The sequence below is a fragment of the Pyrgilauda ruficollis genome, unplaced genomic scaffold, assembly GCF_017590135.1.
Source record: "Pyrgilauda ruficollis isolate IOZ18807 unplaced genomic scaffold, ASM1759013v1 scaffold34, whole genome shotgun sequence".
Taxonomy (NCBI): Eukaryota; Metazoa; Chordata; class Aves; order Passeriformes; family Passeridae; genus Pyrgilauda; species Pyrgilauda ruficollis.
The window spans coordinates 1682555-1697856 of record NW_024524822.1 but is presented as its reverse complement, the minus strand read 5'-3'; the positions used below and the strand labels follow the sequence as shown (position 1 = coordinate 1697856).

General features: G+C 46.9%; 1 protein-coding gene across 2 annotated transcripts in view; it reads right to left on the bottom strand.

Moving 5' to 3' along the window:
* Positions 1-15302, bottom strand: part of LOC121357547 (discoidin domain-containing receptor 2-like) — a 57727-nt gene that overhangs the window by 4023 nt on the left and 38402 nt on the right. For both annotated transcript variants that reach the window (XM_041474935.1, XM_041474936.1), the window contains exons 8-15: positions 11807-12053; positions 10400-10492; positions 9761-9918; positions 9325-9520; positions 7539-7783; positions 4970-5091; positions 4384-4581; positions 983-1217 (exon numbers count right to left, since the gene is read on the bottom strand). In XM_041474935.1, coding sequence (XP_041330869.1) covers positions 983-1217; positions 4384-4581; positions 4970-5091; positions 7539-7783; positions 9325-9520; positions 9761-9918; positions 10400-10492; positions 11807-12053 — 1494 coding nt within the window. The remainder of the gene's footprint in view (positions 1-982; positions 1218-4383; positions 4582-4969; positions 5092-7538; positions 7784-9324; positions 9521-9760; positions 9919-10399; positions 10493-11806; positions 12054-15302) is intronic.

Genomic DNA, 15302 nt, shown 5'->3' with positions numbered 1-15302 from the left:
TAATTTTGATTTTTGCACATGTAAGAAGCCAGTGACGATCTTCTTGCTGTCCCTGTTTTCTGTCTTCAAAAAATGTGCCCAAACTGGCTGTGTTTGGAACAATGTGTTTCTGGAGAAGTAAAAAGAAGATTGCTCAGGAAATAACACAAAACACTTGAGGGGCTGGAGGGCCTGTTTGGGCAAAAAACATCCCAGCCCCACTTCACCCAGGCTTTTCTGGCAACCCCTGCAGTCTGTCGAGGCTTGGAAGATGTTCACACAGTAAGATGAGGGTGATTTATGGTTTAGATGCAGCCATAAGCAAGAAAAGAGGGTGGATTTCAGAGAGCTTGGGCCTGGCAGCCTGTATAGCAGAGGTAATTACAATTTTTCTGGTACTTGGAGAGCATGTTGTAAGAAAGTAATTCACCAAGTACTACAAGGAAAAAAAAAAGTTAAATATACTCCAGACTGGATGTATTTGGGCTGTGAAACAGTCTCCTGAGGGGAGACAGCAGGACCCTTAGATGTGAAAAAACCCCACAACCTCATACCAGACACTTGGAGCTCAGGAAGTTTTGTCCCTGCCTCTCTCAGCTTCCCAACTGGGGGATAAGCAGAGAAAGGCAATTCCTTAAAATTCCACCAGGAATGCCAGGCACTCATGCCCAGATGAGGCCTGAGGGATGTGATGCTATCCAGAGAGACCTGGAAAAGCTCCAGCCCACAGGAACCTCGACAGTGGGAGGTGTCCCTGCCATGGCTGGGGTGGCACTGGATGGGCTTTAAGCTCCTTCCAGCCCAAACCAGTCCATGACATTCTGTATTTCCAAGGGCAGGCTCCTTTCCCAGGATCTGAGTTATGTCCAACAAACCCCATGGGTTTCTCCCCATGTGCAGCACAGCTATTGGTGGTGATTGCCTGGCACACAGCTGTGTCACTGCTTCAGAGGCACAGTGAAGAGCAGAGGAAGCAGAAAGAGAAGCTTTGTGCAGTGCCTACCAGCAGGATGCTCTCCCAGGCCATCCAACGGATGGGCAGCACAGCTCTGCCCTGGATCCTGTAGTAATCCCCACTGTAGAGGTTCCTGCTCATGCCAAAGTCTGCAATCTTGATGGTGTGGTTGTTCCCCACCAGGCAGTTGCGAGTTGCCAGGTCCCTGTGCACAAAGTTCAGGGATGCCAAGTACTTCATCCCCGAGGCGATCTGGGTGGCCATGTACAGCAGGTTGGAGTGGCTGCAGAAAGGGAAACACAACAAAGAAAAATCACTGGAGCTCCCCCACACTCAGGGCTCCATTGTGTTTGATGTGTTAGTGACCTGTTGTTTTATTTTCTGCCTTAACAGTGGAACTAAACTGTCTCATTCCAGCCAAAATCCTGAGCTGACTAAGCAGGAACAGACAGGCTCTCCCTGAAATTCAGGTCTTTACAACTTGACATCCTTTAGACTTTTTTTTTTTTTTCAATATCAAACATTAATCTCGAGATTTTCAAAGAGTTTGTGCATCAAAGCACCAACTTTTTGCAGAGAGACATGAAAAATTAAGCTCAGAATCTCCTATCTTAAAAACCACTTAGCCTGGTATTTCAAACAACACCATCATTGAATGCTTATACTAACATAAGTGTGTCACTTCACATTAAAGAGAGTTGACTTGGTTTTAAATATGCTAAACATTACTGAAAATAGAAACAGATGCATTTTCCATCTAATTTAATTTTAATTTCTCCATTAGCTAAATGAAGATAGCATTATTAAAGCTGCAGGACACACGGACAGAGTTTGGACCATCAGACTCTCAGCATCCTTCCCACACTACTGCTCTGTGCTGCTCAGCCTGTTTCCCACTGCTGATGCTCAAATGCTTCACATGACCAAGTGCCCATCAGAACACATCTGATAAACTGCTCAGAGTTTGTATTTTTCCAGTAAAGATCAGAAAAAGAGGTCTTTGCCTCCAGAACACTAAGAAGAAGGAGACTATCACAGAGTCGTGGAATGCTTTCAGTTGGAAGGGACTTTAAAGATCATTTTGTTCCACCCCCTGCCATGGGCAGGGACACCTTCCACTATTCCAGGTTATTCCAAGACCTTTCCAGCCTGGCTTTGGACACTTCCAGGGTTGGGACAGCCACAGATTCTCTGGGCACCCAGTGCCAGGGCCTCACCATCCTCTGAGTAAAGACTTTCTTCCTAAAATCTAATTTAACCCTGTCCTCCCTCTGGCAGTGTAAAACCATTCTCCCTATCCTGTCACTGTCTGTCTGTATAAAAAGTCCTTCTTCCTACTTTTTATAGGTTCCAGAGCAGTAACTCTTCCACTCACCTGTACCCTGATAACCTGGCTGTTGGCCTGTGGCACAGGAATGGCACAGCCTCCAAGGCCTCAGGTTTTCCCTTTCCCTGCTCACTGTGGGTCTCTCCCTGCCTGGGGCTGCTCTCCCCATCCTTCCTGTCCCACCTAAACCCTGGCAGGGTCCCATCAGCAGCTTCCTCTTGGCTCCTGCCCCCTGCTCAGGCAGTTCCCAAGGCTCCACACAAGCAGCTCCATGAGCAGAGGGCCAGGCTGGGGTGGGACTGGATGGGACAGAGGACAGACCCTCAGCAGAGGCATTGTGGTGCCTCAGGGCAGCTCCCCAAAGGCAGAGGAGCAGAGCTGCCTCTGGAAGAGCAGCGAAGCTGATGGAGAAGAAGCTGGGGGGGCTCAGCCTGGAGCAAAGGAGGCTCAGGGGGGACCTTGTGGCTCTGCACAGCTCCTGACAGGAGGGGACAGCCAGGGGCCGGGCTGTGCTCCTAGGGAACAGGGACAGGAGGAGAGGGAACGGCCTCAGGCTGGGCCAGGGGAGGTTTAGGTTGGATATTAGGGAAAATTTCTTCACCAAAATGTTGTCAGGTCTTAGCACAGGCTGCCCAGGGCAGTGCTGGACTCACCATTCCTGGAGGGATTTAGAAGCCATGTAGATGTGGCACTTTTGGGACATGGAGCCCTTGGCAGTGCTGGGAGAACATCAATGATCTTAGAAGGCTTTTCCAACCTAAATGATTCTGTGACCAGCCAGCCAGAGACAGCAGGGAGATGCATTTCAAATACCAGAGAGCCATAAGGACTGAAGAATGTGTGATCCCTGTGCATGGAAGGGCTGGTCCCACCTCTGATGCACCAAACCCTGTCTCTGGAGCTGGGTGGGGCGGCTGCACCTTGTCACATCCATGAGATGCCCACAGGCACCAGCAGAGCCGAGCTGCTCCTGGGGCATTCCTGTCACTGCCAGGACACAACCCCTTCAGAGCTGTCTGTGTGACACTGTCTGCCTGGCAGGGACAAAAGGAGAGGCTGAAGGATCAGTGGGAGACAGTGAAAAACTAGAAGGAGAGCCAAGTAATGGAAAGCAAGGAAGAGCAATTTGGGTGACAGTGCTGAAGTCAAATGAGAAGCAAAGAGGAGATAAAGAAAGAACATTTTGAGGCTTTGGCCAGGAAAAAAAAGCCACAATGTAAAGGTGAATGAGGTTTCAGATGGTCAGAAGGGGCAAGAGACTGGAGAGAGCTGGAATCTATTTCTTCTCAGACACAAATCCTCTCTCCTCCTCCAGCTCCTGCATGTCCTGACTGCAGGACACCAGGTAAACACTCCTGACAGGACCACTGACAGGTCCTGGCAGCAAGGCTGGTGTTGTCTGGCCAGGATAAAACTCAGCCACCTCCTGCCCAGCACATCAGAGCTGGCTCTGCCTGCCTGCCTCGTGCCTGAACCACAAATCCCAGTACTCCTTTGGGGAGGAGCACACCAAAGGCTCAGCAGTACTGCAGCTCCTGCTCAGTGCAGGACTCCTTATCAAGCAGAATATATTAGGGAAAAGCATTTCTGCAATAGCAAAGATGCTTTTATGGCAGATTTAATCCTTCCACTGAGGAGGGAGACAAGTGCCACTGCTGACAAAAAGTGGTTTTCTTTGCCAAAGATTCTCCTGTTGGCTGATAAAATCTTCTCCTTGCTGAAGCTCCACACTCAGCTCCTCTCATGCAATATTTTTTGGATACCAGAGAGTGTATGAACCTTCTTAAAAGCCTAAGAGAGATTCTTGATTTTAATCTCAAAATTCTTGTTGTAATGCAACTGATTTTCATACCAATGAAATATCCACTAACATAAAGAGATGGTCACCTCAATAAACACGTCTAAGGTGGTCTCTGTGACCAGAACAGCTCTGTCAGGGGCACTTCAGGGGAACACAGACCTCCAGAGGCCTCAGGAACAACCCCACACCAGGCAGGAGTGGTGTCCATGTGCCATGGCAATGGCCAGGCTGCAGGAAGGTCCCTGCTGGGAAGGCACAGCAGATAAAACTGGCAGCTCTGTTTTGTTGATTTCTCCCAACAAGTCAAGCAGCTTCTCTTACGTGACACAGGGGATGTTGTTTGAAATGGCAAATTTGCTGTAGATCTCCCTGTGGGACAGGAACTGGTTGAGGTCCCCGTTCTCCATGTACTCTGTGATCATGCACAGGGGGTCGTCCCGCACGCACACGCCCAGCAGCCGGATGATGTTCGGGTTCTTCAGCCTGGACATGATCTTGATCTCCTTCAGGAAATCATTCCTTGTAAAACAGAAATCACCTCTGAATCCCTTTGAAAACTGAACTGTTCCTTTGTCTGAGGACAGCACAAGGGCTGTGTTCTCTTTGCACTTGTGCGTGCGAAGTGTAAATTACTGGGAACTGTGTACTCAGTAATTCAGAGCAATTTACACTTTGCACGCACGAGTGTGGAACTGTTCTGAGCTCTCCCAGCAAACAGGATTAATGCAGCATTTCAGGCTGACATTGCAGCTTCCCCAACCCCCCACTCCCTGCTGTGTCCTGCTCCTGGCAGGAACATATGGAACATACACCCCAGACACACTCCCACAGCAGTCCCCAGGGTTGCCCTGTGCTTGGGGGGGGTGTGCTTTCCTCCCCAGCCGGCTGGCACTGCAGGTTCACTCACCTGGCTGTTTTGTTGACATCTGATCTCAGCATTTTCACTGCCACAAGAACCGGCTGGTGAGTGAATTCTGAGGATGAGACTCCCAGGAATTCCAGCAGGCCATCAGCTTCACAGAGGTGCACCTGCAGGGCAGAAGGCAGAGGCAGCTGTAAGAGCACACACAGAAAACCAGAGGAAAACACCATCACAGCCAGGTCACCGGTGGGTCACTGCTGGCAGAATGAACCAGTGAATGATCTGGTGAAGGTGACACAGCTGTCATCAGGAATGACCCAAGGGCTGGCCCTAGATCCTGACTAACATAGCCCATGGCCTAGCAGCCCACAGGGACCAAAGCCAGGTGGGTCCCCCCTCACTGGGTTTACTGCACTGCTGCAGCAGCCTGGCCAGCCCAGCTCATCCAGCACCTACTGGGGATGGCCAGGAAGGCTCCTGAGCCTGGATGTGTCTGCTCTGCAATAAAGCATCTCACACAACCCCAGAACCATCAAACCATGGCCTGGCTTGAGGCATTGCTCAGACTTCACTGAGGAGAATCCAAGAATTATCCAAAGCCAGTTATCCAAAATCCTCAAATTCCAGAGGGGAAAAAAAAAAAGGAGAAAAGTGTGTGCATATGTGTCCCTGATATGAACACCTCATCCATAGGTATACCCAGAGATAAATAGATAAATACTCTAATGACCACACACAATTCCAAATTTCTTCCAATAAATGAATGATTAATGATATAAAGTTACGGCCAGGGTTGTACAAGAAGGGGTGACAAGACACTTTAAGAAGTTACCAGAATGTGCATCCAAATGGAGAACTGGGTGGGGAAAGCAGACAGACCTGAGGGTGTGGATAGGAAAAAGGCCTGGAAAAGAGGAGCAGACTGGATGTGTCAGTCAGAGACTTGCAGCACTGAGGGAAATGTAATGGGAGCACGATAAATTTTGCATTAAGAGAGCAGCAAGAAGTGATGTCACAAGCATGGTGAGGGGAAAAATGAGACAGCAGAGAAAATGGGACAAACCTGCAGAATGGGAATGAAGGTACAAAGATGCTGCTGCAGTCCCACAGAGAATGAATCTGCTGTGGGAAAGCACAATCATGAGACCTGGGACAGGGAAGAGCCACAGGACTAAGCACAGGTAATTCCAAGGTGATGTGTCACCAGGGAGGGGTGGAGGTGCTTCCTTGGGAACAGGGAAGACAAAAGACTGAGAGGAAGGAAAAGTAGAGACCTGAAAGAAGCAATGAGCCCTGTTTCTAGGAGCACAGAGAGCCAGAGCAGCAGAGCAGAGCACATGATGGCCAGTTTGGGAAAGACTTAGGAGAAGGAGAAACAGGAAAATGTGGTGCAGCACACTTGCAAAAGAGCCTGTGATACCTGGAAAGGAACAGGCTCTGAATCCATCCTCAAGGAAGATGAAGATGGGAGAGCCATCTCCAGTCAATACAGAGGAGAAGTTATTACAGTTATTAGAAGGACAGCATGAGAGGGGAGGAGAAAACAGAAACAAACCAATGAGAAAATCCTCTTTGTCCCACTTTTGGAGCACAGAGCAGGATGCAGGCAACAGCAGAAAGGGCTGCACTGACAGCCAGGTGAGAAGGATGAAGATGTCAGCACCTCCCCAGAAAACAGTGAGGCAGGAAGAAGTGAGGGGACAGGAAAGGGGCTGGGGTAGGGAAGGTGGGGTGTCAGAATGGAAGAACCACAAAGATGGGCACATCACAGAGCAGGAGGCGGTCAGTGAAGGGTTGTGCTTGCCAAAATGTAATATAGAGAAGCAGAACTTAGGGCTGTGAGTGAACAAAAGCTAGGAAGAAAACAGACAGTGGAAAAGTGAGAGCAGGAGAGAGAAAGACCTGCTCAGGATGGAGCTACAGATGGTGTGAAAATGAAGCAGAGAGAGAAGAAAAGGCGAGGTGAAAACATTAACAACTTGAAAGGAGCTCAAGGAGCCAAGGGAAAGTTTGGCAGATGACAGATGTGTGCATCATTCTGCCTGAGGCTGCTGACAAACTGGGGCTTGAGCAAGCAGCAATGCCAGAAAATATGAGGGTGCCACAGTGCTTGGGAAATGTCTGTCTTTGCTTGGGTCAGTGTGCAGAGCACCCCCAGAACCTCCACCTGTGACTGGTAGAGCTGTTTTAGCAGCCAGGATCAGTGTTAGCTGGACTGTGGAGAGTTTCCAAAACCACATTTCTAAAGGTGGGTGGCAGCCATCACATTTGAGATGTCCATAAAAGGTGTGAAAGCCTGAATTCCCAACCCTAGACAGGAATTTACAGAGATATAGATAGCAAACAGAAAAAGTCTGCAAGTTCATCTATTGATGAAGACCCCAGTGGTACTGAGCAGAGCCTCACAGCTGCACAAGGCTCAGTGGCTTGGCCTGGGGGATATCAGCTTTCCCCAAGGGTAATTGTAATTTTAACTAAAAGGGCAAGGGCATTTTAACTTTAACTAAAACACTGGAATGCAGAACCCTCAAGTCCCACTGAGCAACACCTCAGAAGATTCCTCTCTGCCAGGCACCTCCTTTCTGCTGGAGGACGAGCAGCAGAACGGCCGTACCTCTCCAAACTGTCCTTCCCCCAGCTTCTCCTTGAGGCGCAGCTGCTGCCGGGGGAACTCCCCCACGGAGATGTCCTTCTTGGTCAGGGAGTCCACGGTCAGGGCTGGCACTGCGTACATGTTGTTGCCAGTCACCCCCTGCAGGTGCACGATGTCGGTCTCGGCGTAGTGGGGGACGTTGTTCTGGAAGCCTTGGTGAGGGGTGGACTTGGTGAGGTCGGGCTCAGCGTAGTCCCCGCTGCACACTGAGGGGAGACAGACACAGGTGAGCCACACCTCGCTCCCCCAAAACCACTATGCCCCAGTTCCCCCTCCTCCCAACCCCACAGCTCTGGGAATTTGGCCTCCTGCTGCCTTGTGCTGAGGGACACCTACATGGGACACGTGGGAAATAAACATGTAGAGAATTCTCAAAGCCTAACACAGCTGTATGCAAACTTTGAAATAAAAAATACTAACTTAAAAATACCATCAAATAAAACAGACATTATTAAAAGAGAAATAGAACTTGAAAACCTTACAAATAAAACTAGATACTTTAGAGAAATAAAAAGATACATTGTAGTAAGACCCACACAGAGTAATTTTAAATAATTAGCTTTAAGGCATTTACAACATAGTATAGCAAAAGCTAATAAACAAATACACTTAAAATGTATTGTAATTAGGAAATAGTTACCTTCTAATGATAATAGCATAAATTATAACATCTATACTGTCTCACCCTTCATATAAAACTAAAATTAAAATAAAAGTTCTTAAAATACCTCTCAGTTGCCCCATCTCTAGGCCAAAAAAGGGCTTAATTCAACAGGGACACACTGCTCTGTTTTACCCAGAACAATACCTGTGAGCTGCCAGCAAATTCCTGCTCAACACAGCCTGTTCTAGCCAGCCATGGGAGCTACAGGTCCTGCCCAGACAGGGAGGCGAGTCTGAAGTGATTTTCTGTTTCTGATTCATCCTAAGTACAATCAGTTCTCATTACCTGGTGCAGGGATGTTGTTTGCAACGTCAGACTTGCTCTGGATTCCCTCCTGCAACAAGAACTGATCGAGGTTTCCATTTCCCATGTCCCCTGGTAGCAAACTCCTCTCCCTCTCACAGCTTGTTCACATAAATATGGGGTAATGCTTTAGAATTAACTCCCTGCAGGGTCAGTATTACACAGAACATTTGTTCTGCTTCAGATTCACACCCTGGTTCAATCCAATCAGTCTCCCTGGGTAGAATAATGCTGGATCTTAGCAACTTGTCAGTGTGAGGAATGCAGCACTGCCCTTCCATTCACTGAGTACTAAACACTGCTGGAAACATTCCCTTCTGTGTGGGTCCAAAAGCTCCCCGGGGGCTGGAAGCCAGGACACCACGGACAATTCCCTGCTCTATTTCCTTCTGTTTTTTCTACAGGAATTTCAAAGAGCTCTGACTGCAGGAAAAGGTGTTAAAGGTCTTCTCCCAAGAGTGCTGCAGGCAGCATCTCCACAAATGATGTGTGATTGCTCTGACTGCCCAAACAGCTGCTAAAAGATGACCTGGGTAATAAATAAACAGTCTTCACACAAAACAATACAAGGTCAGACCCTCTAGTGGGACTGCTGCTCCAGCTGTCACAGCTCCATGCCAAGAAGTGCCAGGGTTCCACAATACTGCCTGAGCTCCCTGGGTTACTGCATTGCACAGGAGCCAAAGATGGCAACTTGGACACTGACAAGTGGCACATTTTACAATCTGACAGAAATAATAAAAGAAGAACCATGCAGCTCCCAGAGACTGATGATGTTACCTGAATCCTCTGCACTTTGGGAGAGCTCTGGAAGCTTCTGGAGCAGTGTAGCTGGCTGGTGATATTCCAAATCCAGTGGGAAAGCACGTTCATAGGTGGGATTTGACTGGTGGATCTGGGTCTGGTTGTTGGCAATGGTGTAGCTGTAGAAGGAGAGGCGAACAGTGGCATCCTCCTCCAGGATTCGACGTGGGGCCTGCAGAGGAGAGGGGAAAAAATCCAAAACAAAACACTGAGGTGATGCTCAGTTGTTAGGTAATGCCTTGGCTGCAAGCACAGCAACTTCCAGTAATATCTTGGACAGGGCTGGCATCCTCCCTGCTGTGAGAGCAGCTTTAGCTACTCCATGGAGCTGTGCTTTTCACATAGCTCTGAGCTCATTAGGGTTAATGATTAGTTCTGAGCTTGTGTCTACAAAATAGCCCCATTGTATTACCTTTTCCAACCTTTTTTGAACATATTGCTTCCAAAGAATGATGATTATAATCATCAGGAGCAGCAGAATAATAGCCACAAGGCAGCCCACGAGGATGGAGGTGTTGGAGTCATCTGCCTTCTCCCCTATCCAGGTGCTGGTTACAGAAGATGTGGTTCCTGCAATCACAGAGAAGGAGAATCTGGGGTTAAAGCACCTGAGGTTTTCTGTGCCAGACAACTTCCTACAGCCTGGTAGAGAAAAGATCTTGGGCAGCTCCCTGAACATTATCACCAGTTGTGTTCACATTTTGCTCTTAGCAGAAATTCTCATTTTAGAGGCTCAAAGAGCTAAGAACTATGCAGAGAACTTCTGCAATCAAAGATTGCTGTGAGCAGAACAGATTCCTGCAGTGGATCCATCCCAGAGCAGACAGTGCTCAGAGTTTCACTGGCTCCACACAAGTCCCCAGCCCATGTTCTGGGGCAGCCCTGGCCAGCTGAGGCTCAGGGGACTGTCACATGCTGCCCTGTGCACCAGGCACTAATCAGGCCATCCCCAGATCTCCAGAAATGGAGGGAAAGACCACGTTAACTGAGATGCTCCTGTGAAATTCCCCATCCTGAGCCCCTGGCATGGCCAAGGGGCAGAAGTCCTTACCCCAGGTGCCCTCAGTAGCGTTGTGCTCCGTTTCCAGGAGCTCCGTGGTGCTTGTGGCTACCGTGACGAAACTGGGATTCACACTCTCCATGTCTGTGCAAGGAAAGGCAGAGTGTCAGCCCAACAAACCCTCCCTGCTCCTGCCAGCAGTCCCTGCAATCCCAACCCCAGCAGGAGGGGGCTGATGTTCAGGCAGCAGAGCAGGAATAGGAGGGGCTGCTGTCTGCAAGATAAGCAACAAGCAGCACCCAGGGAATTCCTCCCTGAGGAATGTCCTCTCACTACAGCTGATTAGAGACTTTGGAGTAGAGAGCTACAGCCACACCTTTCCCTGTCAGTCCTGGTAGCTTTCTCCAAAATTTTTGTCCTTTTCCCTCCAGAACCTTTTAAAGCACCTCACAGCATTGACTTCTGCATCATAGCTAAGACTTAAGGAAAGAAAGTCAGCCTCTATTTTTTAATAATAATTTTTTAAAAATATTTTTTTAATCTGCTAAACTTGATCACATTACCTCTAGATGTACTTGAATTATTCCTAACCAAATATTTGGTAAAGAGAAGCAAAAATCAATGTCATAGCCAGCAGGCAGCTGGGGAAGTGGAGGCAGGTCCTCGTCTCTTCACTCAGGTGACCAGTGACAGGATAAAAAGGAGCTCACAGGGATTTCTCTTTAGGTTGTACAGAACAACCTAAGTTTCCTTTTCCTTTTACTGGATGATCTTTCTGGGTCCCTTCCAGTTCAGGATACTCTCTGATCCTATGATCTGTTTCAAAAAGAACAAACTGCTCTACAGTTCAATTTTTGGTTGCCCTGGTCATGCTCCTGTTCATGTATATCAGCATCAGCCTGGAAAGCACTCACTGCACCTTTCAGCCCCTCCACTGCCTGTATGTCACTGTCATATTTTCAGGAAAAATCCCTTCACCAGGATTTCTCTCCGGGGAAGCTGAGAAGCCGCAGACAAAAAGGAAAACAATATTATCTCATTTGCTTCTCCTGTGTTTTGCTGCTTGAGAATGTGGTTTGGAGATTGGTTATCCAACAGGTGGTTTCATGTGAATTGTTTTTACTTATTGGCCAATCACAGCCAAGTTGGGTCGAGACTGGAGAAAGTCACAAGTTTTTCATTATTATCTTTTAGCCTTCTGTCTGTATCCTTTCTCCATTCTTTAGTATAGTTCAGTATAGTTTTAGCATAGCATTCTTTAATATAATATAATATCATAAAATAACAAATTAGCCTTCTAAGAACATGGAGTCAGATTCATAATTTCCTTGCCTTCATCAGGGTTTCAGAAAATTCCACACCTGTACAACCTCATCCTGTCCCCCAGTCCTGCACTGCCACAGCAGCTCTTCTGCTCCCTGTGCTTCTCCAGGTGTGCCTGGCTGCAGGAGCACCCACCTGACTGGAAGGAGATCTCGCTCATCATCATCCAGGTGTCAGCGAAGTAGAAGCGGCACAGGATGGCCTTGCCCACGCGCTGCTGCAGGGGCACGGTGACAAACCTGGCACTGGGGTTTTTGTCATCCAGCACCGTGGCCACCCCCACGGGCTCGGGCTCCCAGTCCGCGATCAGCCGGGGCTTGAACAGACACTCCACCCTCTGGAAAATCTTCACCCCCTTGGAGAACATGTTGTTGCAGTGCACCTGGGAAGAGGAGAAGGGATCCATCAGAGAGGAGATTTACTGGCACCCAAATCAAGCCCCAAGGGTGTTCCACTCATCAAAATTTTCCATTCCCAGTATCTCCCTGTATGAATGCAGAACGAGTGACTTCTTCCAGTGTGCAATGAGAACTCTGGGCAAAAAGCTGTTCTGAAGCAGCTCTGAATTTTACCTCCTACCTTAAAAGCTACATTAATGGCCAGATCCTGGCAGGCTCTTCAAAAGGCCCATATAAAAATCAATCAAGCAAACCCTTGACTGATTAATCAAGGGTTACTCAAAGTTGATTAATCATACTAATCTAAAGCCTTGCAGGCCAATTCTCTTTTAACATTTAACCTAAAACGGGAAAGAAAAAACACACCTAAACTCTTAGTGTTAAAATGTTGGTATTATTTGAATTGCTTGACATAAGTAGCTGGAATTTTTAGGCCACAAGCTGAACTTTATCTGAACTACTTGGCTCTGTTCTGCAAGTCAAAGATGGATTAGAATGAGGCCTGGAGCTAAAAATCTGATCATTAATAATAGTAAAGATGGATTGTAGTGAAACTTGCATGTAAGAATCGGATAATTAAAAATAGTTAGAACAGACAAAGCTGCAGCTTAAATATTATTCAAAGATCAATAGCTGGGGTGGACAGCCCATAGATCCTGGTCTGTGAACTGTAACAACCATGTTAAAAAAATGAACTCCAGAACCCACCAATCCCCCACAGAAACCAGTCTCAAAGGCTAGTGTGGAAACAATGGCACAGCAGCCATTTGGTAACGAAGCAATGAAGAGCATGGAGGATCCAGACCCTAATAATGCTCTTGGATTCTTCTGTCCCTCCTGGCTTGAGGGGCCCAAGGAATTTCTTTGTCCTTGGTCCCTCTTTTGAGGGACCAGCTCGAGCTATGACATATCACAATTGATCTCTGCCATTAGATGAGAATTGTGTCCCAAATTTCTTTGCATTTAGAAACTTTTAGCAGCTGCAGCCCAAGCTAATTCCTTCAAAAAGCCACAAACCAGGACAAACCCACGCAGATATTCCCCTGGGACACCCCTGCTCTGGCTGCACACCTTGAAGACAACTAAGGATCTGAGTTTTAGGGAAACAATCACCTAAGCCTGCATCCATCACATTCTCCTGGTGGCTCAGCATCAGCTGAGTTCTGTTATGCAGACCTGAAGCTCAGGACCACAATATCTCAGCACTGTGGCCACTGACCAAGAACCAGAAGAAATAAGGGCACTCAAAGCCTTCAGTATCCCTCAGCCTGCTCCATTCCTACAAGCACAGTGGTCCAACCCCTCCCAGGGACCCCAGGAATGATTTCCTAGTGACTGTGGAGTATTTGCCACTGTGACAGCAGCAGTTTCCAAATTCCCTACAGCCTTGAACCCTGTTAATTGCTTGGCCTCTGCAAGGTCCTGCAGTGAAAAGCAGTGGAGCACTAATGAGGACAACAGCTCTGATGAGCAGCAAAAGGACAAAAGCAGGGTATTTGCATATAATTAGGACCAGATGAAGCTTAGACAACATTATTCAATAAGGAGAAACAGTCATTCATAAGCAGGCAGGAAAGCCTAATGCCTGGAATATACAATTTGTGCCATATTTGGACAGGAGTTGGACATGTTTCCATCCTGGACTGATACAGAAACATTGTCTATTGCAAACATTTCCTACTGAAGTCCAATTTTACAGCATGCAAGCCTATGCAATGCAGTTGCAATGTTAGTACCATTTATTTTTAATAGTTTCTTGGACAGTGGGAAAGCTCAGAGGACTGGGATAAAGCTATCAGATAAAAAGATGCAAAAATTATCCACAGACCACTTGGCCTGTACAAAAGAAATGCAAAGCTGAAGGAGGCAACATTCAATAAATAATGAAGATTAATTCATCCTAATCAGAACAGCTTTTTAATTAGATGCTAGATGAAGTAGCTGTTCTTATGATCTGATGTGTTTGATTTATCAGGATGGTTGTGTTTACAAGACATATTTTTGGAAGGCATCTGTCCCCAATTAGCATAGTGTGGACCTGTGTATTATATTAATTGGATTAAACATTATCAACAAATTTTAAGGCACAAATTCTTCTCTGTTTTTCTAAGAGGAATGCATTCCTAAATCAAAATTATTTGCTGCTTTTTTCAATGACCTGAGGGTGACAGCAGAATCACCAGCAATAAAATAAACTAAACGGGAGAGAGGGAGGGACTTTCCTAAAATAATCTCAAGGACTGACTCATGTCAGGGTAGTGAACTCAGGGATAAAATCTAAGTGATGCTTTCCATACTGGACTTTTATCCTGGACACTAGTAACTTGGAACTGATTTTTAGCATGATCCCAAAGCCTTAATGACCACTGGCTCCCTCTCTCTTGGCTTGGAGGATTAATATCATCACAAGATTCACAAACAAAGAGGAATCGTCCAAAAGCAGGAAATCGGTACCATTCTTTCCTGCAATCTGATGGAAAGCCTGCAGATCCAGATTTTCTTACCAGAAAGAGTAATCAGCAAAGAAAGAAAGGATTAGGCGACTGCTCCAAAAATTACCCTTGGTCTCACCAGGAAGGCATTGAAAACTCTGCCAACTTAGTTTACTGAAGCAAAGATTAAGAGAGTGGTTTAATCATGGTTTAGAAGCAGAAGATTTCTGAGAAGGCAGGACTCTTTTTTTTTTTTTTTGCCAGCAAAAGCAGGCAAACAGCCAAGGGTTGCAAGTTAAAAATAGACAAAATAAAACCAGAGTAAGTAACCACCAAAACAATTTACTTAAGGATGTGGTGGGTTCTCCTTCATTTGAAATCTCTACAAGAAAAGCCACCAATCTTTTTTAAAAGATCCTGCTGTTTACTACAGACACAAAGTTCAACTCGTGCTTTTCCTGTGTGTTTAAATAATTTCCCACAGCAAAAGCACAGGCTGAGGCATCCAGAGAAATATTTGGTCAAAATGGAAGCACAGCCACGTTCCTTTACCTCAAGGGTCAGTAAATCCTACATCCTAAATCCATCTCAGCAGCTTAAAAACTGCTTCTGGTGTCTGCTTTTTATTCCTTCAAGCCAAATACCGGGAGGAGAGTCTGAGCTCTGAAGAAGCAAGTGCTCACCTGCTTCACCTGTGTACACTGGAAAACTTGGGATATGTCCTGCTCACATTCTGGATTCAGGAGGATACAGGCACTTCCTGTGTCCTCCTGCTTTGGGAAGAGTACTCAATGCCAGGTT